The sequence below is a fragment of the Pristiophorus japonicus genome, chromosome 10 (assembly GCF_044704955.1).
Source record: "Pristiophorus japonicus isolate sPriJap1 chromosome 10, sPriJap1.hap1, whole genome shotgun sequence".
NCBI lineage: Eukaryota > Metazoa > Chordata > Chondrichthyes > Pristiophoridae > Pristiophorus > Pristiophorus japonicus.
In genome coordinates this window covers 101411319-101439227 of record NC_091986.1, presented here as the reverse complement: position 1 = coordinate 101439227, position 27909 = coordinate 101411319, and the positions used below count along the sequence as shown (strand labels likewise).

The following is a 27909-nucleotide window of genomic DNA, read 5'->3' as shown; positions in this document are numbered from 1 at the left end:
ATTAGACAGCCTTTCTAGTACCTCCAATCAATTTTTATCTCATTCAGTATCTCCACTACAACTTTGGCAGCACCTTCTTCCTTGGTGAAGATAGATGCAAAGTACTCATTTAGTACCTCAGCCATGCCCTCTGCTCTTCAATAAGCTTACAGTTTCCCTCGGTGTCTGTCTTGGCACACTCCGAGGGGGTCCATTGAGGCACTCATCGCTGTCTTCTTACAAGCAGCAACTCCAACTGCCCCTTCCAACTCGCTTGCCAACCTTCCCATTCAGCGCACCTGCTGGGGTCTAATCTTGCCAATCTCCTTCCCGTCCAGCTCACCCCTCCCAGTGCTGACCCGGTCAACTCTGGCAGTGGATCAGCCATTATTGACCCTCTCTGCATCTCCCTCCAGAATGTCCGTTCACTTGTGAACGAAGCCCTTGCCATCCGTGAGCTTATCGTGGATGACTGCATAGTTATCATGGCCTTGATGGAAACCTGGCTGAATGAAGCCTCCCCACCTGGCTATAACTTCCACCACTTACCCCACCCAAACAGTCAGTGCTGGTGTGGCTCGCATCACCAAATCACACCTTGATCTGTCCCCCCTACTCCTCCTTTGACATTTCAACTTGTTCCACTCCTCTTGCCTCATTTAAAATCCTCATTTTCTTAACATTTTTATGGTACTTTGGTGGATGGTATCACTGAGATATCGTCACTGCTTTCCTCCCTCAGCTTCTGCACTGTGACTTCTCATTCTCGATGATTTTACCCTCCATCTTCATTTATCATGTGCATTCTTCTCGGAGTTCACTAGTATCCTAGCCTTCCTTAATCTCTCCCACCAAATAAACTCCATATTCACGGCCACCTCCTTGACCTGCCATAGCACGTGGCCTCGCTACTCCCAAGTGTCAATCACAGATGAGGTCATCTGTGATCACTTCCTTGTATTGCTCTCTACCTTTTCCCCTTCCTAACCCTACACATCTTCTGTAGTCCACCCTTGGAACAATTATCTCCCAATTCACTTACAACTGCACTTTCAAAATCCCAAATATCTAGCCTCTGGCCCTCCATTCACCATGACATTTCTGCAGCTAATAATCTGCTGAAGCACACCGTTAGCTCCTTCTTTGATGACCCAGTCCCCATTGCTGTTTCACCCTGGCCATTCCCACAGTACAGCCCTCATCTCCACTCATTTAAGTCCAAGGGACGTAGACTTGAACAGGTATGGTGGACAACTGATTTAGCCATTCACCGCCAGATCAGGCTGAACCACTTAAAGCACCATCGGGTGGTTCTTCTCATCTGCCAAAACTGCTCACTACCTGGAATACAAAGATAACCCCCGACTTATTTTCTCTACTGCAAAACCTTCTTCTTTAACCCCTCTCCCCCAATAAGTGGGAGGAGTTCATGGACTTCTGTCACAAAGATAAACCATCCGTTCAGCTGCTTCTGCCACATCCCTCCCTTCAACCAGCCCACCAGACCAAACTCCCTCCAAGTCTCCCCCACCCTAGTCCTCAACTCGCCTCTTTCTCTAGTTTCTCTCCTCACATCCTCTCCGAGCTCACCTTGTCCACAAGACCCACCTCCTGCTCCCTCTATTCCCACCAAACTGCTTACCACCCAGGTTCCCTTCCTGGTTCCCACGTTAGCTGATATTATTGACGGGGTTCTCTCTCCCAAGGTACTGTCCCCCCCCCACTCATTCAAATCTGCTGTCATCACACATGTTCTCAAAAAAAAACCCTACGTCCTTGCAAACTACCATCCTATCTCCGACCTCCCTTCTCCGAAGTCCTTGAACATGCTGTTGTCTCCCAAACCCATGACCATCTTTCCTGGAATTCCCATGTTTGAATCCTTCTAATCAGGATTTTGACCTGCCACAGTATCGAAACGGTTCTTTTCAAAGTCACAAATAACGGATGTTTAGCGTAAGGCCTATGCTTTCGTACGCCTCAGTAAATTCGTCAACTATGTCCTGGAGTTCAGCCTTTATGCGTGCAGACACAGACGCGGACGCAGACCTCTTACTGTAGCTCGACGACAGAGGTTGGGGTGATCTTGGACCTGGCCTGGAGACGGTGAAGGTTGAACAAATTCCCACTGGTTCTGTAGTTTAGTTCCACTCCAGCGGGGAGCTGGTTGACTGAGGTGGACCATGGCAGCGAGGAAGATTGAGAAGAGGGTTGGGGCGATGATGCAGCCTTGTTTGATCCCGGTCCAGACATCAATTGGGACTGTAATGGATCCATTGGTAAGGATCACAGCCTGCATTTCATCATGGAGCAAGCGGAGTGTTGTTTATGCATGCTTGTTTACGGTGTGATGTCTATAACACTTGTGCAACACTGGATGTGCCCTTGCACTGTGCACGTCTTGCCTGTGCACCAGAGGGTGCTGCTGCTGGAGACCTGGGGGTTGCCTGCACGCGGCGGGTGGCTCAGTGTAGGGGGGAGCTCGCAGCTTGTTGTCGTCATTCAGGAGCTGCAAATAAAGGACTACAGGTCTGCACAGTTTAAGTACCATACCCTGCCTCGTGGAGTCATTACTAAAGGTGCCTACATACACTATACGGAGGATGGTGACATCCATTGGGCAACTGATTTAGATCGAAATAAGAATCCAATTTTGTAAATATTATTTACCAATATGTTTGTGCAAGACACTAACTAGGCAATAATAATTGTTCGGACTGTTTAATGTACCCGAATATTGATTTCAGTGTAAAGCTATTTCTTCAAAAATAGCCAACATAAAGATCTTTAAAAATTGAAAACTAGTTTAGTCATTAGGATTAACAATGGATAAAACGGGGGAGGGGGGAGAGCTAAGTCGTGGGATGTTCCTTTCGCCACCTCAGCTCAAACATCCTCCTCCTGTTGAATGTAACTTTACTTGTTCAGCTGTCTCACTTCTTACAGCAGTTTAATAAATAACAGAACCACAGTTTGGAATTGTTACAGTAAAAACACTGCACTCTGATTTTTTTTGTACATTTTCTGCTGTAATACTGGAAAGCACCACCAAAAAATAAGGACTGATAACTTTACTGTTGTGATGAACAGCAACATGGTAACTGCTGAAATGCAAAATACAGATGCCAAAGATTATCAAATACAGCTGTAAATAGAGCAGACTCAATATTATAAACTCATAGGTTTTTTAAAGTATTTTTCAGTACGGTAGTTGTGAACCAAGTCTACAACAGCAAGTATGCTGTGTCTTAGTTTATGTTTGAACAACCTAAATACTGTAAGTTTGAAAGATCCATTGTCAGTTAGCAATTTAAAATCCTATCAAGAATCTATTATTAAGGACATGGTTACAGGGCACTTACAAAATAATAATAGGATTGGGCAGTCAACATGGATTTATGAAAGGGAAGTCATGTTGGACAAATCAGTTTTTTTTTTGAGGTTGTAACAAGCAGGATAGATAACCAGTGGATGTGGTGTATTTGGATTTTCAGATTTACACATGAGGTTATTAAATAAAATCAGGACTCATGGGATTGGGATTAATACACTAGCATGGATTGAGGATTGGTTAACACACAGAAAACGGAGTAGGAATAAACGGGTCATTTTTTGGGTTGGCAGATTATAACTAATGGGGTACCGCAAGGATCGGTGCTTGGGCCCCAGCTATTCTCAATCTAAATCAATGATTTGAATGAGGGGACCAAATGCAATACCTGTATATCCGAGTTTTTCTGAAGATACAAAGCTAGGTGGGAATGTAAGTTGTGAGGAGTATGCAAAGAGACTTCCAGGGGATATAGACAGGCAATATAATGTGGAGAAATGTGAAGTTATCCACTTTGGTAGGAAAAATAGTTTGAAAAAAGTTTTTTTTTTTTAAACAGTGAGAGATTGGGGGGTGTTGGTGCTCAGTGATCTGGGTGTCCTAGTACACAAATCACTGAAAGTTAACATGCAGGTACTGCAAGCAATTGAGAAAGCAAATGGTATGCTGGCTTTTATTACAAGAGGATTTGAATACAAGAGTAAATATGCCTTACTGCAATTATATAGGGCCTTGTTAAGACCACACCTGGAGTATTGTGTAGTTTTGGTCTCCTTACCAAAGGAAGGATATACTTGCCGCAGAGGGAGTGCAACGAAGGTTCACCAGACTGATTCCTGGGATGGGGGGGGGGGGGGGATTGTCCTATGAGGAGAGATTGATTAGACTAAACCTATATTCTTAAGAGTTTAGAGGATAGAAACATAGAAACATAGAAAATAGGTGCAGGAGTAGGCCATTCGGCCCTTCTAGCCTGCACCACCATTCAATGAGTTCATGAGTTCATAGATAGTCGATCTCACTGAAACATACAAAATGTTTACAGAACTTGACTGGGTAGATGTTTCCCTTGACTGAGATGAGGAGAAATTTCTTCACTCAGTGGACAATGGATGCTCAGTCTTAGAGAATATTCAAGAGAGATCGATAGATTTTTGAATATTAAGGAAATCAATCGATATTGAGATAATGCAGGAAAGTGAAGTTGAGGTAGAAGATCAGCCATGATCTTATTGAATAGAGGAGCAGGCTCGAGGGGCTGAATGGCCTACTCTTGCTTATGTTCATATGTTCAACCACAAGCAAGCTGGATAAGCCAGGAGATTAAAACAGACTGTTGTAATGGCCTCATACCAGGAGTGCAGGAAACATACATATACCCTTATAATTGCAAGATATAGAAACAGAGAAAATAGGTGCAGGAGTAGGCCATTCGGCCCTTCGAGCCTGCACCACCATTCAATAAGATCATGGCTGATCATCACCTCAGTACCCCTTCTCTTGCTTTCTCTCCATACCTCTTGATCTCTTTAGCCATAAGGGCCATATCTAACTCCCTCTTGAATATATCTAACGAACTGGCATCAACAACTCTCCGCAGTTGAGAATTCCACAGGTTAACAACTCTGAGTGAAGAAGTTTCGCCTCATCTCGGTCCGAAATGGCTTACCCCTTACCCTTAGACTATGTCCCCTGGTTCTGGATAACCCCAATATCGGGAACATTCTTCCTGCAGTCCAGTCCCGTCAGAATTTTATATGTTTCGATGAGATCCCCTCTCATCTTTCTAAACACCTATGAATACAGGCCCAGTCGATCTAGTCTCTCCTCATAGGTCAGTCCTGCCATCCCAGGAATCAGTCTGGTAAACCTTCGCTGCACTCTCTCAATAGCAAGAATGTCCTTCCTCAGATTAGGAGACCAAAACTGAACACAATATTCCAGGTGAGGCCTCACCATGGCTCTGTACAACTGCAGTAAGACCTCCCTGCTCCCATACTCAAATCCCCTAGCTATGAAGGCCAACATGCCATTTGCCTTCTTCACTGCCTACTGTACCTGCATGCCAACTTTCAATGACTGATGTACTGTGACACCCAGGTCTCGTTGCACCTCCCCTTTTCCTAATCTGACGCCATTCAGATAATATTCTGCCTTTGTGTTTTTGCCACCAAAGTGGATAACCTCACATTTATCCACATTATACTGCATCTGCCATGCATTTGCCCACTCACCTAACCTGTCCAAGTCACCCTGCAGCCTCATAGCAGCCTCCTCACAGCTCATACCGCCACCCAGCTTAGTGTCATCTTCAAACTTGGAGATATTACACTCAATTCCTTCATCTAAATCATTGGATGTTGTATATTGGAAATAGCTGGGGTCCCAGCACTGAGCCCTACAGCACCCCACTAGTCACTGCCTGTCATTCTGAAAAGGACTCGTTTATCCCGACTCTCTGCTTCCCGTCTGCCAACCAGTTCTGTATCCACGTCAATAAATTACCCCCAATACCAAGTGCTTTAATTTTGCACACCAATCTCTTGTGTGGGACTTCGTCAAAAGCCTTTTGAAAATCCAAATACACCACCATCCACTGGTTCTCCCTTGTCCACTCTACTAGTTACATCCTCAAAAAATTCTAGAAGATTTGTCAAGCATAATTTCCCTTTTGTAAATCCATGCTGACTTGGACCGATCCGGTCACTGCTTTCCAATTGCGCTGCTATTTCATCTTGAATAATTGATTCCAACATTTTCCCCACTACTGCTGATGTCAGGCTACCTGATCTATAATTACCAGTTTTCTCTCTCTCTCCTCGTTACATTAGCTACCCTCCAGTCCATAGGAACTGATCCAGAGTCGATAGTCTGCTGGAAAATGATCACCAATGCATCCACTATTTCTAGGGCCACTTCCTTAACTACTCTGGGATGCAGACTATCAGGCCCTGGGGATTTATCAACCTTCAATCTCATCAATTTCCCCAACACTTTATTAGTCGGGAAATTGTGTTGGGGAAATTGATGGGATTGAAGGCCGATAAATCCCCAGGGCCTGATGGACTGCATCCCAGAGTACTTAAGGAGGTGGCCTTGGAAATAGCGGATGCATTGACAGTCATTTTCCAACATTCCATTGACTCTGGATCAGTTCCTATCGAGTGGAGGGTAGCCAATGTAACCCCACTTTTTAAAAAAGGAGGGAGAGAGAAAGCAGGGAATTATAGACCGGTCAGCCTGACCTCAGTAGTGGGTAAAATGATGGAATCAATTATTAAGGATGTCATAGCAGCGCATTTGGAAAATGGTGACATGATAGGTCCAAGTCAGCATGGATTTGTAAAAGGGAGATCATGCTTGACAAATATTCTGGAATTTTTTGAGGATGTTTCCAATAAAGTGGACAAAGGAGTACCAGTTGATGTGGTATATTTGGACTTTCAGAAGGCTTTCGACAAGGTCCCACACAGGAGATTAATGTGCAAAGTTAAAGCACATGGGATTGAGAACTGGTTGTCAGACAGGAAGCAAAGAGTAGGAGTAAATGGGTACTTTTCGGAATGGCAGGCAGTGACTAGTGGGGTACCGCAGGGTTCTGTGCTGGGGCCCCAGCTGTTTACATTGTACATTAATGATTTAGACGATGGGATTAAATGTAGTATCTCCAAATTTGCGGATGACACTAAGTTGGGTGGCAGTGTGAGCTGCGAGGAGGATGCTATGAGGCTACAGAGTGACTTGGATAGGTTAGGTGAGTGGGCAAATGCGTGGCAGATGAAGTATAATGTGGATAAATGTGAGGTTATCCACTTTGGTGGTAAAAACAGAGAGACAGACTATTATCTGAATGGTGACAGATTAGGAAAAGGGAAGGTGCAACGAGACCTGGGTGTCATGGTACATCAGTCATTGAAGGTTGGCATGCAGGTACAGCAGGCGGTTAAGAAAGCAAATGGCATGTTGGCCTTCATAGCGAGGGGATTTGAGTACAGGGGCAGGGAGGTGTTGCTACAGTTGTACAGGGCCTTGGTGAGGCCACACCTGGAGTATTGTGTACAGTTTTGGTCTCCTAACTTGAGGAAGGACATACTTGCTGTTGAGGGAGTGCAGCGAAGATTCACCAGACTGATTCCCGGGATGGTGGGACTGACCTATCAAGAAAGACTGAATCAACTGGGCTTGTATTCACTGGAGTTCAGAAGAGTGAGAGGGGACCTCATAGAAACGTTTAAAATTCTGACGGGTTTGGACAGGTTGGATGCAGGAAGAATGTTCCCAATGTTGGGGAAGTCCAGAACCAGGGGTCACAGTCTAAGGATAAGGGGTAAGCCATTTAGGACCGAGATAAGGAGAAACTTCTTCACCCAGAGAGTGGTGAACCTGTGGAATTCTCTACCACAGGAAGTAGTTGAGGCCAATTCACTAAATATATTCAAAAGGGAGTTAGATGAAGTCCTTACTACTCGGGGGATCAAGGGGTATGGCGTGAAAGCAGGAAGTGGGTACTGAAGTTTCATGTTCAGCCATGAACTCGTTGAATGGCGGTGCAGGCTAGAAGGGCTGAATGGCCTGCTCCTGCACCTATTTTCTATGTTTCTATGTTTCTAACACAATTTCTTGACTAATAAGGATTTCCTTCAGTTTCTCCTTCTCACTAGACCCTCGGTCCCTTAATATTTCCAGGTGGTTATTTGTGTCTTCCTTCGTGAAGACAGAACCCAAGTATTTGTTCAATTGGTCTGCCATTTCTTTGTTCCCAATTATAAATTCATCTGATTCTGACTGCAAGGGACCCAAGTTTGTCTTCATTAATCTTTTTCTCTTCACATATCTATAGGAGCTTTTGCTGTCTTCTGTCTGCTATGCCACAGAAACAGTTTATCATGGTAACTTACAAAACATTATTTTAGATTAATGATCACAGGCCTGAAATGTGACACCAATTGAAAGTGTCTCCTTTAATTTGGCTAGCCTTGGCGGGTGCAGGGGAAATTTAGTAAAATGATAACTGAATTCCCTCATTCCTGGTTATGTGGAGAGACGAGAGAAACTGGATTTTTTTCTCATTAGAGCAGAGAAGGTTAAGGTTAACAGGTGTTCAGAATTATAAAGAATTTTGAAAAAAGAGTAAATAAGGAGAAACAGTTTCCACAGGTGGGAGAGAGTCAGCAACCAGAGGACACAGATTTATCATAATTGGAGAAAGAACCAAAGTTGAGATGTTTATATATTTTTTTAAATATATAAACAGTGAGTTATGATGATCTGGAATATACTGTCTGAAAGGGTGGAGGAAGCAAATTCAGTAGAAATTTTTAAACAGGGAATTGGATATACACACTTGAAAAGGTAATTTTTTTTTTTTAGGGCCGTGGCAAAAGAGCAGGGGAGTGAGACAAATTGGATAGCTCCTTTAAATAGCCAGCACAGGCATGATGGGCTGAATGACCTTCTGTGCAGTATGATTCTAAAAAGCATCAAGACAATGTACCGAATTACAGTACCATTATATACAGTACTCAATGATTCAGAAAAATCTCAATATACAGGATTCACAGCTAAAAATTCATATTAGCTACATATCACTAATGAAAAAGTTGCATTTAGGGTCAAAAAGTCCCAGTGAATATTTAAACTGACTGGGCACAGAAGAAAGCAAACTCATTTTTACAAGGAGCATTAAAACATGTTTGATAATTGAAATACATGGAGACTCAATTTTTGAAAGATCACAGGAGGAGTAACTTAGTGGCAGTTACACAGTAGCTTTCACCTCTTACATATGGATTTTAATCCAGCAGACTAATGGGGTGGGAATAAAAAAGTATCTGCTGGTTACACGGTTCAAGTGTTTGGGCAGTTAATATGGATGGGAATAAGCCCTCAGAACCAAATGACCCACAACTGTGAGAAAATTGACACTACAGGTCATTAGAATAGCTGATGTAAATGGAAAAGTAGCACTAGAGTTATTCCAAGATATGTGGTTATAGATTATCGAAGGAGAGCGCTTCATTCTGTACTGTTATATATGATACATGCTCCATTCCAAGCATCAGATCTTGCATTACTCACTTTGACTGGTACAAATATTTTTTCTTAAAAAGAGGTATTCAACTAAAAATGGAAAAAGACCTGCAGAAAGACCCATTCCATAACATTCAAACATGAATATCCCAACAGACTACAGAGAAAGGAAATATGACTTGTATTTCCCCGCTCACATGAAAATAAAATCCTATTTTGATGCTACTGCTAAATATTTTTAATACCAAATTAAACTCAGACTTGTTCATCATCATCATCATCATCCCTCGAAATCGAGGAAGAGTTGCTTCCATTCTAAAGAATTCTCAGTAGCTTTCAGTCCAATACGGGAATTACAGTCTCTGTTGCAGGTGGGACACAGTTATTGAAGGAAAGGGTGGATGGGGAGTCTGGTTTGCCGCACGCTCCTTCTGCTGCTTGCGCATGTTTTCTGCATGCTCTTGACGACGAGACTCAAGGTGCTCAGCGCCCTCCCAGATGCTCTTCCTCCACTTAGGGCGGTCTTTGGCCAGGGATTCCCAGGTGTCGGTGGGGATGTTGCACTTTATCAAGGAGGCTTTGAGTGTGTCCTTGAAATGTTTCCTCTGCACACCTGGGAATCGCTTGCCGTGTAGGAATTCCGAGTACAGCGCTTGCTTTGAGAGAGTCTGGTGTCGGGCATGCGGACAATGTGGCTTGCCCAACGGAGCTGATTGAGTGTGGTCAGTGCTTTGGTGCTGGGGTTGTTGGCCTGATCAAGAACACAGACGTTGGTGCGACTATCCTCCCAGACGATTTGCAGGATCTTGGAGACATTATTGGTGGTATTTCTCCAGCGATTTGAGGTGTCTACTGTATATGGTCCATGTCTCCGAGCCAAAGAGGAGGGCGGGCATCATTACAGCCCTGTAGACCATGACCTGGGTGGCAGACTGGAGGGCCTGATCTTTGAACGTTTTTGCTCAGGTGACCGAAGGTTGCGCTGGAGCACTGGAGGCAGTGTTGAACCTCATCGATGTCAGCCCTTGCTGATAGTAGGCTCCCGAGGTATGGAAAATGGTCCACGTTGTCAAAGGCCGCACCATGGATTTTCATTGACCGGGGGTGGGGGGCAGTGCTATGTGGTGGGGTCAGGTTGGTGGAGTACCTTTGTCTTACGGCTCTTTAGTGCAAGGCCTATGCTTTCGTATGCCTCAGGTGAAGATGTTGACAATGGCTTGGAGTTCAGCCTCTGAATGTGCGCAGACGCAAGCGTCGACCGCGTACTGTAGTTCGATGAGAGGATGGGACAGTCTTGGATCTAGCCTGGAGGCGACGAAGGTCGAATAGGTTTCCATTGGTTCTATAGTTTAGTTCCACTTCAGCGGGGGGCTTGTGAGCAAGTGATGGAGCATTGCAGCGAGGAAGATCGAGAAGCAGGTTGGCGCGATGATACAGCCCTGCTTGACCCCGGTCCGGACGTTGATTGGGTCTGTGGTGGATCCACTGGTCAGAATCGCGGCTTGCATGTCATCATGGAGCAGGCGGAGGATGGCGACAAACTGTTAGGGGCAGCCGAAATGGAGGACGACGCCCCATAGTCCCTCACGAAGTGGCCCTCTGACCATCCCAATGCCTGCTCTCACAGCCAGGCCTCTGATTTCTCACCACCTCACCGAAGGGCACTGCTCAGCGCCAAACTTAACGGCTCGCACCCCACCGTAAGCAACTAGGCTCATATAGTGGTGCCTGGTCTCCAGTCGTCTTGGACCCCCTTGCCACTGGACCAAGACCTTGCTCTGCTAAGCCCGTGTGGTAGCCGGTGTGCAATGGCCACCCCGTGTTAAAAGAACTCCCGCACAGGCATCTTCCACCCTTCAAAATGAAGTTCAGGACCTGGAGCGTCAGGACCCTCATGGACAACTCCAACAGCGACAGACCGAAGACTTGTTTAATGCAGCCAGGGAATATCATTTTTGAACAAGGCATTCTACCTGCAAACATTCAACCCTCAAAATATTTTGCAACACTGCTGTAACCCACCCTCTTGTTCTGTACAGGTATACTGTATGTTACATCTATGTACTGTGTATAACTTTTGCAATAAAGTAAATACACAAGAGTGAAAAATCAAAATTCAGATATAAATTTCAAAGCTTAAGCAGAGTCGGGATTGTTGAAATTGTACAATGTTAAAAAAGCTGTACCAGAATCCTTCTATCTGTATGCATCAGTATGGAAGCTTAATCATGCTGCAATGTGTTCATTAACTCAGGTCATAAATTCAGCCACCACCAAATGACTTGCTGATTTAACCCTTTCACTGCATGCAATTTGCAGCTTTCAAAATACAAATCGCTACCATTAGATAAACTGTGCAAATAAAAATATTTCTCTTCAGCACCTCATGAATGCTAAATGTAGGTATGTAGAATTATTTAAGAGCCTGAATTTGGGTTTCCCAAATTGCATGTAAAAAAGTGTCCATCAAGCAGGCAAACCTCCTTTTTTAATGTTTACATCAGCGTCATTTACTGTTTAAGCCAAGAATCAACAAGAAATGTATTTATGTTGGTAGTTACTGGGCATTATCTAAAAGCAAAAAATATAAAGTAAGTTTACACAGCTTTTTACTTGTATCACAAGAATGTTTTTTTTATTTAAAAAAAAAACAGTAAAGCAACATTAGAAAAATACAAGTTCATTGAGATCACATATAAAGTCTTTTGATTGACTTTAAGAAGGGTTTCTTTTAAGCTAACACATTTATTTAACTTAATTTAACAAAAGACTACTCTCATTCATATCATCATAGGCGGTCCCTCGAACGAGGATGACTTGCTTCCACACGAATTCGCAGATGTTTCAATGAAGGATCTGATATTCCAATCCTGAACTCCAGTTGAGGGGGTGGAAGATGCCGGTGTGTGGATTTAAAAAAAAAACCTATCGTGACCGTTGCACATCAGCCACCACACGGGCTTGACAGAGCTAGGCCTTTATCCAATGGCGACTGGAGACCTGCTCTGCTGCACGGGACTAGTGCGCACACATATTGCAGTGTGGGCTGGCCCGTGCTGCCCCTGGGCCCTCGGCTCTTCTGGGCCCCATACCGTCATGATCTCTCAACGCTCTTCTGCCACAAAAATTCGCTGTACCTCCGCACCAAACATTCGCCGAACCTCCACCACGATCACGCAATGCTCCTCTGCCTCGATCACTCGCCACACCTCTGCCACGACCTTCCCACTCTTCTGCTTTACTAGGGCCCCGCCGATGCTCCTGCCCGCGCTCCAAACAGCAACCTGGGTCCTGATGATGTCACCCAGTCGCCCACCTCAAAGCCTTTGCATACCTGGAGCAGCTCGTGCTGGAAGTTGTAGTGGTATGCCGCTCCAGCTCTTATACTTCCCGACCTGTAGAGCTGTTCTCTCACAGGTCGGGGGGGCCGCAATGTTCCAGGGCCTGCCGCTCCAGCTCTTTTGTAGCTGACCCATGGAGCTGTTCTCACAGGTCAGGGGGGTCCATTATTAAGGAAGCAGCAGCAGGACATTTGGAAAAGCATGATTCAATCAAGCAGAGTCAACATGGTTTTATGAAAGAGAAATCATGTTTGACAAATTTGCTGGAGTTTCTTTGAGGATGTAATGAGCAGGGTGGATAAGGGAGAACCAGTGGATGTGGCGTATTTGGATTTCCAGAAGGCATTCGATAAGGTGCCACATAAGAGGTTACTGCACAAGATAACAGTTCACAGGGTTGGGGGTAATGTATTAGCATGGATAAAAGATTGGCTAACTAACAAAACAGAGAGTCAGGATAAATGGGAACATCCCAAGGCATTTCACAGAAGCATTAACAAAATTGACATCTACTCACACAAGGAGATATTACGACAGATTGGTCAAGAGGTAGATGTCATAAAGAAGATAGAGAGGTAGCAAGGCAGAGAGGTTTGTGGGTGGGGGAGGGGGAAATTTCAAAGCTTAGGGTCTGGGCTCAGAAAGCATGGCCATCAATGGTGGAGCGATGACAACTGGGGATGCGCAAGAGACCAGAATTGAAGGAGTACAAAGATCCCAGAGGGTTGTAGGGCCGGAGGAGGTTACAGAGATAGGGAGGGGCGAGGCCACTAAAGAACTTGAAAATAAGGATGAGAATTTTAAATATCAAGGCATTGCTGGACCAGGAGCCAATGTAGGTCAGAAAACACGGGGAGAGGTGGCAATGAGTTACCATACAGGCAGCAGAATTTTGGATTGGCCGAGGGAAGAATTGCGAACCACCGCAAGAATGTGGTAAGACCTCCATTACATATTAATATGCCTTTTACTACAAGGGCAAAACTCCTATGTCTGTAAAGCAGAAGGGTTTTACCTAAATAGCAGACATTAAAATTGAAGTGCAACTCCAGACACCAAACTTAACACTAATCATGTTAAAGCAGCTTTAAAATATCCTCATATTTATGCTTTATAGGCCACTACAAAACAGATCAACCTACAGATTTTTTGAATGATTACATATGGAAACTATGATGACCAAACCCACCAAGCAACTGCAATTGACAACATTATTGATTAGCTCAAGGTGCAGTTTACTGGGCAAAATATGTATATTCCATTTATCAATAGTCATGCCCTTATGTTCCCAATCTTCACCAACAAGATAAAAATTACAATAAAAGAAACTTAGGAACTAGGTGTGTTCTGTACAAAATAATTCACGTTCTGGCATATGACTCAGTTTACATTTAGGTCTCAATTACTGCAATGATAGAATATTACAACAAGCAGCGTACCTCAGAGAATTTAAACTTGGGCACGCATAGAGTCAAAACACCAAAAGTGTGAGGATTAAAGAAAATCTTTTCATTTCAGACCATCAGACTAGGCTGGTGACTGTTAAAGCACTGATATACCAGTATTTACGAGCAGTCTTAAACAACTTGCTGCTGAATCAGCAAGTCTGTAAGCACTTCTGAAATGTGGCAATGAACCAAGGCAAGGATTACGAGAACAATTGTGAGCATTATTGCATACCAACTCGGAAGAGAGATCAGCAAAAATAAGTCCCAAACTCACCAATGTCTCTCGATTCAAATCAATGCCATACCACAGACCATTTCATTGCAACTGGACTGTCCTTATACACTTTAAGTTCAGAAAAAGTATGAATTGAGAATATCAAGTTGCCAGAGAGGAGAAAACAGATTATAGCATTTCAGCGTGAAACGGAGGCTCATTTTAAAATACATGAATTACACCCCATGTTCTCTCTCTAAATACAGTCTAATGCAACAGAGATCACATCAGCAGCAGTAAAGATCCTTCAAAACATTACCATCCTATTTGGGTGCAATTGGAGGATAAAATAGATATTACAGCTTTAAAAAATGTAATCTGCTCCAATGATAGAAGGATGGACGAGCGATAATCTAATTGGTCTTCGTTCTGCAGAATAGAGGATGCATACATACAAGTTCACAGATACACAGCGGTGAGTTTGTGATCATAATGTGGGAATAACGCACTGTAGGACAGACGGAAAGCCAGAATTTCAATTATTCTGAACTTATGGTCTGAAAGTCGGAACTTTTGACGCATCTAACCTTTAATTAATCGAATTACGGACATTAATGTTATTTTATATAGAGATTTGATCTCAAGTGGGCTCTTTGTAATTGTGAGTAGACATTACTTACGAACTGTAACTGTATTCGAAGTGTTACTTGCTCAATACAATATCCAGGGCTGATCTTCAGTCAAGGGACAGAGGAGATGTGCGAATAAAACCGAAAGGAAACACTGGGACATTCTAGGGTAGAATTAGGCATTTAAAAAAAATTATGCCAAGAGTACCAGAAGAGAACAAATGTGTTGACAGTCCTGAAATTCTCATACCATCAGATAGTGGGGAGGCACACACATATTCTGTCAAAACAAGGCAAGCAGGCATTTCACTACATTTTGTGAAAAGAATTAGGCTCGTCGTTTACTAGCATTATCACTGAAAATTCTTGACACTTAAAAAAAAAAACTCCAATCGATCACAAAGCGCAAAGAGCCTTAAAAGATATCGGATTTATCGAGTTCAGCGGACGGAGCTTGGAAAAACAACTTTGATTGACATCTCGGCTAGCCGATAGCAAGAGGCCAAAGACGTCCAAGACTCAATGTCGAATTCATAACTTCCATTCAGCAGAACAATTTCTCTTTGTAAAATTAACGCACAAGGATAAATAAATACACAATATAAAAAATCTGCAATAAAGTTATCCACATACACATTGGTATTGCTCGATACTTAACCCGCAGAGCCCCGACAAGTTGCACATTGAGATCAGGCTGTGCGCCGCAAAATGCCCAGTTACTGTAACAAGTTCATAAACATACCAACAAAGTAATGTGCACTCAGAATGCCCACATTTTAACAAATGCATTCAGAACATGTTACCGGATCTGCTCTCAGCAGCCAAAACCAGACGCACCTGTGTATCTCAAAAGGTAGCAACTAAACTAAGGTTACCTTTCGTAGGACTTTCTGACAATTAGTGCAGATCATGTAGTCAGTGGAGAGCTTTTCCGAACTCATGGTGTTCCTGTTCTCTTTGCAAGTTGTCGATATGAACATTGTTACCCAGGGCTTTGGGTCACTCACAGAGTCGGTGCAATAACCATCACATATGCGCATGAGTCAATGCAAGGAGGAACGAACATTTAGTCTCCAACATTTAATGACTATAAAGCCAGGGCTTCTAAACCTTCAGACCTTTCCCGGTCAATCCCTCAACTCCGACTAAACAACTGCACCAATCAAACCGTCCCCAACCCCACCAGCAGCTCCTTCCACTGAGTTTAATCTAACAATTTCACCACTGTAAGCAATTGCCCTCCCCCTGACCAATCATTGTATAGGACTGTAACCAGCTACCATCCCCTAACCAATCATTGCACAGAAATGGAAATCAACGGCCCAACTCTTAACCAATAAAATCACAGAATTGTAACATCTCTAACCAATAACCTTGTAGATATTAACTCAAGGCCCTCCCTCTAACCAATCCTCTTTCGAGGCTTTTGGGCACTGACATTCAACCAGTTACTGATCCGCTTTCATTGACCAACCGTCTTGTCCCATTCACATTTTTGGCCCAATCGCTTCTAAATCTGTAATTAAATATTGTAGCTATTCAAACATGTGAAATTAGCCAAAAAAAATGAAAGAAAAACACGATGGGAAAAAGTTGTTTCCGTTGGTCATGATTGATTGCTGGGTTTGTAATGTGGTGGAGATCTCTGTGTGAGCTATATGGCTGCATTTGCATTTATGCCTGACTGAAATGCTAAATTGGTGTATTTTGTTTTGCAACATATTGCATTTTCTGAAAATGAGAATCTTTATTTCAAAAGACGTTCTGATTTGCTTCCGTTGAACTGCTTATTTCTGAACGGTCTGCATGGGTCTTAAATGAATTACATGTTCCCAACAGACTTCGTCAGTAATGATGAGTAAATATGTTGAATTTGCAGCTCATGCCCCCTGCAGCCCTTCCCTCCGCTCAGCTGCAGCCCGCGCTCCGGGGCGAGCCCGGCCGGCCGGCCGCTGCCTCTGTGACGTCACCACCCCGGGCGAGCGCGCCGGCCGCGTTCCCGTTCCATCCAGCGGACGCCGGCTGTCAATCAAAACTGTAAATATGGAAAAGGCAGAAAGTGACACATTGCTTCACCACTAAACTAAGCAGCTTCTGTTCAGCAGTAAACAACTTTGTTATTTTTTTAAAACAAGTTTACCTTGCTATGAAACAAAGCTAATCTGTGTGTATTTCCTCGTGTAATCAACCTTAATTGTGTAACCAACCCTTTTGCCTGCTCTGCAACTGGCAAACTGCAATATGCACTATCAGAGGTCATACGGGTGCGTGGAAATCGGTAACAGCCACTGAGGTATTATGTGTTATCTAGTACGGTTCGTTAATATGTCTTTATCGTTTGGTTAAATGAAATAACGAAGTCAAAACATTACATTTTAGTGCGAGTGCTTGTTCTTAAACTATAGTTAACTGAGTTATGATATATGTACACAGCGGATGCCAAACATTTGACATCAAGATTTCACTCAACAGTTCAATTAGACACATTCCTGCTAAACAAACAAGTTTTGCCCCAGCAGTTTTCCACCCAGCAACAGAGTGATGTCAGCACTAACGTTCGAATATCCAATCGGCGACGCAGCCTATGTGAGTGAGTGGGGTTCTTAGCTGAGTGTGATCAGCTGTCAAGCAACAGGCCCAGCGTTTCCTTTCAACTCAAAACCTAGACAGGCTGGCTCCGCCATATCGATGGATATGAGAGCACACAGTAAATGCAGACTGAAACGGAGCTTTTGTTACACAATTGTCCTAATACCTTTTAAAAGGTGATTGATTTTAGAATAAAGCTGTCATTGTTAACGTGTGTTTTTCTTTTGCTAATGCACAATGTCCACAAAAACAAATTCTCCCAGTTCACGTATTTGTGAAAGCGGGTGTCACGTTTCAGTGACTGTCATGTAACTTTAGTCAGCAGTTGTTGACTGCAAGTGTTGCGGTTTAAAACACAGTTAAATTACATAAAGTCAAGATGCCAGGCATTTCGATTGAGCACCAAACTAAAATGATGTTAACATGACAATTTTCAATTACAATAGCAAAAGGAAACGTTTCAATGTAGCTTGAAGGACGGCAACCTTTAATCGCCATTATCTAAGATACGTTTCTACTTAAGGAAGGATATACTAGCTTTGGAGGGGGTACAGAGATGATTCACTAGGCTGATTCCAGAGATGAGGGGGTTACCTTATGATGATAGAGTGAGTAGACTGGGTCTTTACTTGAAGGAGTTCAGAAGGATGAGGGATGATCTTATAGAAACATTTAAAATAATGAAAGGGATAGATAAGATAGAGGCAGAGAGGTTGTTTCCACTGGTCGGGGAGACTCGAACTAGGGGGCACAGCCTCAAAATACGGGGGAGCCAATTTAAAACCGAGTTGAGAAGGAATTTCTTATCCCAGAGGGTTGTGAATCTGTGGAATTCTCTGCCCAAGGAAGCAGTTGAGGCTAACTCATTGAATATATTCAAATCACAGATAGATAGATTTTTAACCAATAAGGGAATTAAGGGAGCGGGCGGGTAAGTGGAGCTGAGTCCACGGCCAGATCAGCCATGATCTTTTTGAATGGCGGAGCATGCTTGACGGGCTAAATGGCCTACTCCTGTTCCTAATTCTCATGTTCTTATGTTTATGTTCTTATGTGATATGGTCAAAGAAGATAGTTCCAAGAATCACATTTTGTAGTACCATATTCACACAGTTTTGTTTGGGATATCAAACCTAGGCGAAAGTTCTGCAGGTTCCAATGATTGATTGACTGTCCCAGAGGTGATTGCAAGAGAACATCTTGTTCAGATTTATTGCACTAAATCCAAAGAAACAAGTTATAGCAATGTTAAGATTGAAAAAAACAGGGTTGCAGCAAACAGCATGTTGGACTCTTGTCTACAAAATTTGACCACACTTAGAAATGGCTTTCAACATTTTGACAAAGCAAAGGATAAGGGGTAAGCCATTTAGGACTAAGATGAAGAGAAACTTCTTCACTCAGAGAATTGTGAACCTGTGGAATTCTCTACTACAGAAAATTGTTGAGGCCAGTTCGTTAGATATATTCAAAAGGGAGTTAGATGTGACCCTTAAGGCCAAAGGGATCAAGGGGTATGGAGAGAAAGCAAGAATGGCGTACTGAAGTTGTATGATCAGCCATGATCATATTGAATGGTGGTGCAGGCTCGAAGGGCCGAAAGGCCTACTCCTGCACCTATTTTCTATGTTTCTATGTTTCAGCTTTCAACATCTGAACATATCTATGAGCAATACATGTGCCAGAAAATGCTGATTAATGTGTTTACCTGTGTAGCACACAGTACAGCATAAGTACTGCAGATAGTATTCTGGTGCACTAAAAGGTAGGATTATGGTACTATGATGTAGATCTCAATCTGTATGTTGAAATATTATTGCTCTGATCAGTCTCCCATAAAATACTTTACTTTTTCAAATTTTGGAACTAAAATATAATTATAAATAGCTGGTATTTAACAAAAAGGTTTTGTGAGCTGGAATTATGAGATGCTATAATGTGTATATTTTGCTACCAGCTTCTTGTTCTTTTGAAATTCAGAACTTAACATCCCCCTATACTGATTTCAACGGTATCGCATTCCCATTTTTAGTGCTTTTGTACCTCCATAATAGACGTGTAAGGTAAGAAAATATTAAACAACGGACAGCAAAATTACTGCAATAAAATTAAATTTGAGGCATTAAGTAGACACATGTTTTTAAAATTCACAACTTATGCTGCTGTTTTAATGGCATTTAGAAAAATAATATTTTCAAAATAGTAACTTTTGATTTGATTCCAGCACTAAATAATGACAACCAATCAAGCATAACATAAAACAATACTAATCATAGAATCATAAAATGGTTACAGCACAGAAGGAGGTCATTCGGCCCATCGAGCCTGTGCAGCTGGACAAGTCAATATAAAATGACATTTGTGGTGCAGTAGTGCTGAAATAGAGGTCAGAAATTAGAGATCAGCAAAGAGTAACACTTGGAGTACTGAGAGACCAGTGGAATGCATCCACAAGGAAAATAAAACAGCAAAATACTAGTAGGTACTGGGACATTTTGGATGTGAAGATATGCGAGTGAGTGTTTTGTGGACTCTATCCAGGGTTACATCAAGTCTGTTGTGGTGTTTGCAGCATGAAGTTTGCAGATTTCTGGGTGTATGTGTTAAAGGTATTTGTGAACATACTATCCTGTCCTGATATTGGCAGGAAGTCAGCATAGCTGGGAGGTATTGACAGGAGTCTGTCCCAAGAACTGCAAGTGTAGTGTTGTTCCTTGGATGGTTGGCAGGGTGTATTAGTTGATTTGGGCTGTTGGGTAGTTTTAATGTGAAGCAAAGCAGAAGTTGCATTGAAGATTGTCTTGTTGTGTGTGTTCTTGTGTTTGGTGTGATCAAGTCTTGAAGGAAGTTTCAGTCATTATGTTATGTATGCAACACCTTGTAACCAGCATTCTACCGCCACCAGAGGGCGCATCTGCTGGAGTCCCAAGGGATCCCAGCATCCCTTGGGAGCACTGCATATAAGCAGGCCTCCCATGCTGTGCCAGCACTCTGGAGTCAGAATAAAGAGACTAAGGTCACACTTACTCAAGTCTACAGTACTCGGTCACATTGTTTTATTTGAGACATAACAACCGGCGACGAGTAATAGGTAACGAACCATCACGCGAAAATGCAGAGAACTGCTGGTATCCTGGAGAAATTCTCAGAAGGTGACGATTGGGACACCTTCGTGGAGCGACTTGACCAATACTTCGTGGCCAACAAGCTGAAAGGAAATATGAATGTTGCCAAACGAAGGGCGATCCTCCTCACCGTCTGTGGGACGAAAACCTATGAAGAATCTTCTTGTGGTCAAGGTGTGCATGGTTGAGTGTATACAGTAATACAGTGGTGTTACATTGTGGTTACATACATGACATCACCTCCCCCCCACCCCCCTCCGCCCCCCCAAAGCCTTATTGGGATCATATGTTTAGCCTTTCAGGTGGTCTCCCTCGTGGAGCGCCGCAGTTGCGGCTCTGGTTGTTGGACACTGACGTGAGTGTCTGTCACCTGTGGTGATTCTGGCCTGGCCACAGGGACTGTGCATTCTTATGATTGCTCTTGTTGCTCGTTCACTGGCGGTGTTGTGAGCTCCATCTCATGGTCTTCTTCAGGTTCCTCCGTGTCGACGTTGAATCTTTTTTTTTTACTTGGTCCAGATGCTTACGGCATATCTGACCATTGTTAAGTTTTATCACGATGACCCTATTCCCCTCTTTGTCAATTACAGTGCCCTCAAACCATTTGGGCTCCATGGCATGATTGAGGACAAATACAGGATCATTTATTTCTATCCATCTCCCTCTCGAATTACGGTCATGGTACTCGTTTTGTGACTTGCGCTTGCCCTCAACTATGTCGGCCAGGACTGGGTGAATGAGAGACAACCGAGTTTTGAGTGTCCGTTTCATAAGTAGCTCTACGGGCGGGACCCCCCCGTGAGCGAGTGCGGTCGGGATCTATAGGCCAGCAGGAGACGCGATAGGCGGCATTGTAGGGAAAGTCCTTGGATCCTGAGCATACCTTACTTAATGATTTGGACCGCACGTTCCGCCTGGCCATTGGAGGCTGGCTTGAACGGTGCAGTCATGACGTGGTTGATGCCATTGCCCGACATAAACTCTCGGAATTCGTAGCTAGTGAAACATGGGCCATTATCACTAACCAGGATGTCCGGCAAGTCATGGGTTGCAAAGATCGCACATAGGCTTTCCACGGTAGTGGATAGCGTGCATGAATTCAGAATGATGCACTCGATCCATTTCGAGTACGCATCTATCACAATAAGGAACATCTTACTCATGAACGGGCCCGCGTAGTCAACATGAATGCGTGACCATGGCCTGGTGGGCCAGGGCCACGGGCTGAGCGGGGCCTCCCTGGGGGCATTACCCAGCTGGGCACACGTCGTGCACCTGCGAACACAGTGTTCCAGGTCTGACTCAATTCCAGGCCACCAAACGTGTGACCAGGCAATGGCCTTCATCAGCACAATGCCTGGGTGCTCGCTGTGGAGTTCCCTGATGAATGCCTCCCTGCCCTTCTGAGGCATAACTACCCGGCTGCCCCATAGTAGGCAGTCAGCTTGGATGAAGAGCTCATCCATCCGTCTGTGGAATGGTCTGACCTCCTCAGAGCATGCTCCATGTGCAGGCGCCCAATCCCCAGTCAGGACACATTTCTTAATCAGGGATAGGCGGGGATCTCTGTCCAGATTTTGATCTGGCGGGCTGTGATGGGGGAGCCTGCGCTGTCAAAGGCATCGACAGCCATGACCATCTCGTGCTTTACTCCGCTGCCCCCTCAGTGGTGGCCAGAGGAAGCTTGTTGAGCGCGTCAGTGCAATTTTCAATGCCGGGCTGGTGCTGGATGGAGTAGTCATAAGCAGCCAGCGTGAGAGCACATCGCTGTATGCGAGCTGATGCATTGGCATTGATAGCCTTGCTGTCTGACAACAGGGATGTTAATGGCTTATGGTCCGTCTCTAATTCAAACTTCCTACCAAAGAGGTACTGATGCATTTTTTTTTACACCATAGACACATGCAAGCACTTCCTTCTCGACCATCCCATATCCCCATTCTGCTTGAGAGAGCGACCTGGAGGCATAAGCCACAGGTTGTAGTTGACCCTCAGCATTGCCCTGCTGCAACACGCACCCAACCCCAGAGGACGATGCATCACATGTCAGAACCAATTTTTTTTACAGGGGTCGTACAGGGTCAACAACTTGTTTGAACAAAGTAGGTTTCGCGCCCGATCAAAAGCCCATTCCTGACAGTCCCCCCAAAACCAATCGCAATCCTTACGCACGAGCACATGTAGCGGTTCCAACAACGTGCTCAAGTTCGGCAGAAAGTTCCCGAAATAGTTCAACAGTCCCAGGAATGAACGCAACTCCGATGTGTTGCAGGGCCTGGGTGCTCGTCGAACTGCCTCTGTTTTGGATTCGGTGGGCAGAATCCCATCTGCAGCAACCTTCCTGCCCGGAAACTCAACCTCAGGAGCTAAGAACACACATTTAGATTTCTTGAGTCGCAGGCCTACCTGGTCCAGTCGGCGTAGCACCTCCTCCAGGTTGTGGAGGTGTTCCTCAGTGTCTCGACCCATGATGAGGATGTCGTCCTGGAATACGATCGTTCCAGGAATGGATTTAAGCAGGCTTTCCACGTTTCGTTGAAAAATCGCAACCGCTGATCGAATGCCAAATGGGCACCTGTTATAAACGAACAGTCCCTTGTGCGTGGTGATGGTGGTCAGTAGTTTAGATTCGTCGGCCAGTTCCTGGGTAATATAGGCTGAAGTGAGGTCCAACTTGATGAACAGCTTGCCACCTGCCAGCGTGGCGAAAAGGTCCTCTGCTCTCGGGAGTGGGTATTGATCTTGTAGGGACACCCGATTGATGGTGGCCTTGTAATCGCCACAGATCCTGACGGAGCCATCCGCTTTTAGGACGGGAACGATGGGGCTCGCCCAGTTGCTGAATTCAACAGGCGAGATAATGCCCTCTCTCAACAGCCGGTCCAATTCGCTCTCGATCTTTTCCCGCATCACATACGGCACCGCTCTGGCTTTGTGGTGCACTGGCCTGGCGTCAGGGGTGATGTGTATCGCTACTTTAGTGCCTTTGAAAGTCCCGACGACTGGTTGGAATAGTGAATCGAATTGTTGTAGGACTTGTGAGCACAAACTTCGCTCCACAGATGACATTGCATGAACATCCCCCATTTCCAGTTTATCTCGGCTAACCAGCTCCTCCCCAACAGTGCGGGACCATTGCCTGGGACAATCCAGAGCGGCAGCCGATTCACTAACCCATTGTGTGTGACAGCCAACATTGCAGTGCCTAACATCGGAATGATTTCTTTAGTGTAAGTCCATAATTGTGTCTCAATACATCCTAATTTGGGTCTACTGGCTTTAAGTGGCCATAGCTTCTCAAATTGCTGAACGCCCATGAGTGACTGGCTGGCCCCAGTGTCCAGCGCCATGCATACTAGGATACCGTTGAATAAAACCCTCATCATCATTGGTGGCGTTTTGGTGTATGAACTGTGAATATTCGCCACATGGACCCGCTGAACCTCGGCGTCCATCGATTTGCCCCAAAAGTCATCCTGCCTCAAAGAACCCTCTTCTGGTCCATCCGCCTCATATATTAATCTGGTTGCAGACTTCCTGCACATTCGAACTAAGTGGCCACTGAGATTGCAGTGCCTGCAGACAAACAGTTGAAATCTACAAGATCTAGCTGAGTGTTTTCCCCCACACCTCTAGCATGAGTTAAAATTTCCATTGTTGGGAACAAAGGGACTATGGCCAGGCATTCCGCACTGATTGTCCCTTTGACTGCTCTTAAGTACCCTATTAGTGGGTGTCAATGGCCCCATCCCGGGCCGTATTGTCCACTGTGATGGCGTGAATGTCCGTTCAGCCTGCCATTGTCTCTGTTGAAGTCCTACTCTGGGGTCTATTGCTGCCTGGGTAGTGTCGGACTGCCCCTGCCTGCCTGCGGGGCTCTGAGTCGCATTGATGATGTTGACTCCCGAATCCATCGCCGCGTTAGAGGCAGAATTGCGCACGTATATTATTTTCGTCTCTTCCTCCCCCACCATGAAAGTTTGAGCCATCAACGCCGCCGCTTCCAAGGTCAAATCCTTGGTCTCAATTAATTTGCAGAAAATTCCTGCACAACCGATGCCCTCGATAAAGAAGTCCCTTAGTATCTCCCCCCTGCAGGCGTCTGTGAACTTACAGAGGCTGGCCAAACACCGGAGGTATGCTCTGTCCTTCACGACGTCGGTGGGTGTAGAATCTGTGTCGGGCCATATGTATGCTACTTGCCGGTTTGAGGTGCTCCCCGATCAATTTGCTAAGTTCTTCAAAGGTTTTGTCCGCCGGCTTTTCAGGTGCTAGTAAGTCCTTCATGAGTGCGTAAGTCTTTGGTCCGCAGCTGGTCAAAAGATGAGCCCTTCGCTTGTTGGCCGCTGCATCCCCCGGCCATTCTTTCGTAACGAAGCTTTGCTGAAGCCTCTCAACAAAATTGTCTCAGTCTTCCCCAACACAGTACCGTTCCTCTGTGCTACTGGTGGCCATTCTCGTGGGTCGTGAATTCCCGTTACTCGTCGCCAATGTAAAGTCTTTACTCTACAGTATGAAACCACACGAGGCACATTCTGGGGACAAGGTCACTCTGTGACCTTAACTCTTTATTCACAGGACTCCAAAAATGATGACCCTGCGTGGGACCTCCTTTTTTATACCTGTGTGATCAGGTAAGGAGTGTCTCCCACAAGTTCACCCCTTGTGGTCAAGGTGTGCATCTAGGTTGAGTGTATACAGTAATACAGTGGTGTTACATTGTGATTACATACATGACACAGGCGGACTGTCTTTTGTGGGGTAATCACGTGGTTTTGCCTAAGAAAGGTAGGGAAATGTTTATATGCGACCTACACAGTACTCACCCAGGCATAGTTATGATGAAAGCTATAGCCAGATCCCATGTGTGGTGGCCCGGCATCGACTCAGATTTGGAGTCTTGTGTGCGCCAATGCAACACTTGCTCTCAACTGAGCAATGCACCCAGGGAGGCACCGCTAAGTTTGTGGTCATGGCCCTCCAAACCGTGGTCTAGGATCCATGTTGACTTCGCTGGCCCGTTTCTAGGCAAAATGTTTTCGGTTGTTGTGGATGCTTATTCAAAATGGATTGAGTGTGTAATAATGTCTGTAAGCACATCCACTGCCACCATCGAAAGCCTACGAGCCATGTTTGTCACGCACGGCCTGCCTGATGTCCTTGTCAGCGACAATGGGCCGTGTTTCACCAGCGCTGAATTCAAGGAACTCATGACCCGCAATGGGATCAAGCACGTCACATCTGCCCCGTTCAAGCCCGCATCTAACGGCTAGGTAGACCCGCCTGTCCCGAGTCCTACTCAGCTGCCGCACAAGACCCCACTCACTCACCGGGGTTCCCCCTGCTGAACTGCGCATGAAAAGGGCACTCAAAACAAAGCTCTCTCTAGTCCACCCTCCATGATCTCCATGATCATGTTGAGGGCAGGTGGCATCAACAAAGCATGTACTATGATCGTGCAAATTTGTCACGCGATATTGAAGTCAGTGACCCTGTATTTGTACTCGATAATGGACATGGTCCCAAATGGCATGCTGGCACTGTCGTAGCCAAAGAAGGGCACAAGGTGTTTGAGGTCAAACTTGCAAATGGACTAACTTGCAGAAAGCATTTGGACCAAACCAAACTGCGATTCACAGACAGCCACGAGCAACCTGAAGAGGACACCACCAACTTCGACCCTCCAATACACACACAAGTAGCAACTCATATCACAGTTGACCACGAAGCTGAACTCATCATCCCCAGTGGCCCAGCAAGGCCAGCTGCTCAGCGAAGGCCCAATCAACTCACCTGCGCCTGTGTTTGTACCAAGACGATCGACCAGGGAGCGGAAAGCCCCAGATCGTCTCACCCTGTAAATAAGTGTACTATTGACTTGGGGGGCAGGGGGGTGGGGGGTGGGGTGGGGGGTGATGTTATGTATGCAACACCTTGTAACCAGCATTCTACCACCACCAGAGGGTGCATCTGCTGGAGTCCCAAGGGATCCCAGCATTCTTTGGGAGCACTGCATATAAGCAGGCCTCCCATGCTATGCCAGCACTCTAGAGTCAGAATAAAGAGACTAAGGTCACACTTACTCAAGTCTACAGTACTCGTACTCGGTCACATTGCTTTATTCTGGACATAACACATTACATGCCAGTCCTCTGTTGTGGGATCTTGAGTGGAGAGGCAGGGACTTTAATAGTTGCTGCAAGCAGAAAGTGAAGGGAACCGCTAGAGTCTGGGCAGCTTCAAAGGAAGGAGAGATGTTGCCTGGATTGTGGAGGTCAGCATGGGGAGAAAGAGAGAGAGTATGAGTCCCAGGGATAATTAGAGGGGCTATGAAGCAGAAGCCAGAGGTTTTTTTGGGGGGGGATGGGGCAGTTGCTGTGATGGTGACTGTAGGCTGGTTGAAGTTACTTCCCACTGCCGAATGGGGCCCAATTTAGAATCAATCATGCTTTTCAAATTTATACCAGTATAACAGCTGGGACATTGGTGACTACTCCTGCTAGCTTGGCACTTTTAAAGTTTAGAATTTTATCATTCAGGGATACTGAGCAAAAGTCTGGCTTGGGTATTTCTTGGGCCTGGGCCTAAATTCATGCCTGGGTTTTCATCCAGGTTTAATAACAGCAACTGCAATTTGCATTTATATAGTGCCTTTAATGTATAAAAACATTCCAAAATTCTTCACAGCAGCAGAATCAGGCAAAAATGTATGTCGAGACAGAGGAGTTATTAGGAGGGGTAACCAAGAGCTTGGATAAAGGTATGTTTCAAAGAGCATCTTAAAGGAGGATAAGGAGGCGGTGTGGGAGGGATTTCCAGAGTGTAGGGCCTACTATGGCTGACATCCTGGTCACCAATAGTGGGGGAAAAGGAAGGGTAAATGTACAAAAGGGCAGAGTCAAAGGAACATGGGAGGGGGTGTGTGGTTGTAGGATTGAAGTAGGTTACAGATGTAGGAAGGGGAAAGGTCACAAGGATTTAAATATGAATATGAAACTTTCAAATTTGAGGCATTGGGGACTGGAAGCCAATGTAGGTCAGCAAGAACAGGGGTAATGGGTGAGTGGAAATTGATGCGACATACAATACTGGCAGCAAAGTTTTGGATGAACTGAAGTTTATGGAGGATGTAGGGTGGGAGGCCGATCAGGAGAGCATTGGAATAGTCAAGTCTAGAGGTTTCAGCAGCAGATGAGCTGAGGTATGGGTGAAGGTGGACGATG

General features: G+C 44.9%; 1 protein-coding gene and 1 long non-coding RNA gene across 3 annotated transcripts in view; one reads left to right on the top strand and one right to left on the bottom strand.

Annotated features, from left to right (window-relative positions):
• LOC139275047 (sestrin-3-like) overlaps window positions 1-16176 on the bottom strand; it is a 164217-nt gene extending 148041 nt beyond the window's left edge. For both annotated transcript variants that reach the window (XM_070891961.1, XM_070891962.1), the window contains exon 1: window positions 15848-16176. In XM_070891961.1, coding sequence (XP_070748062.1) covers window positions 15848-16012 — 165 coding nt within the window. In that variant the 5' untranslated portion in view covers window positions 16013-16176. The remainder of the gene's footprint in view (window positions 1-15847) is intronic.
• A 783-nt stretch (window positions 16177-16959) lies between these two features.
• LOC139274774 (uncharacterized) lies at window positions 16960-17771 on the top strand. The gene is made up of 2 exons (XR_011595599.1): window positions 16960-17265; window positions 17492-17771. It is a non-coding gene; the product is annotated as an uncharacterized lncRNA (long non-coding RNA).
• The last annotated feature ends 10138 nt before the right edge of the window (window positions 17772-27909 follow it).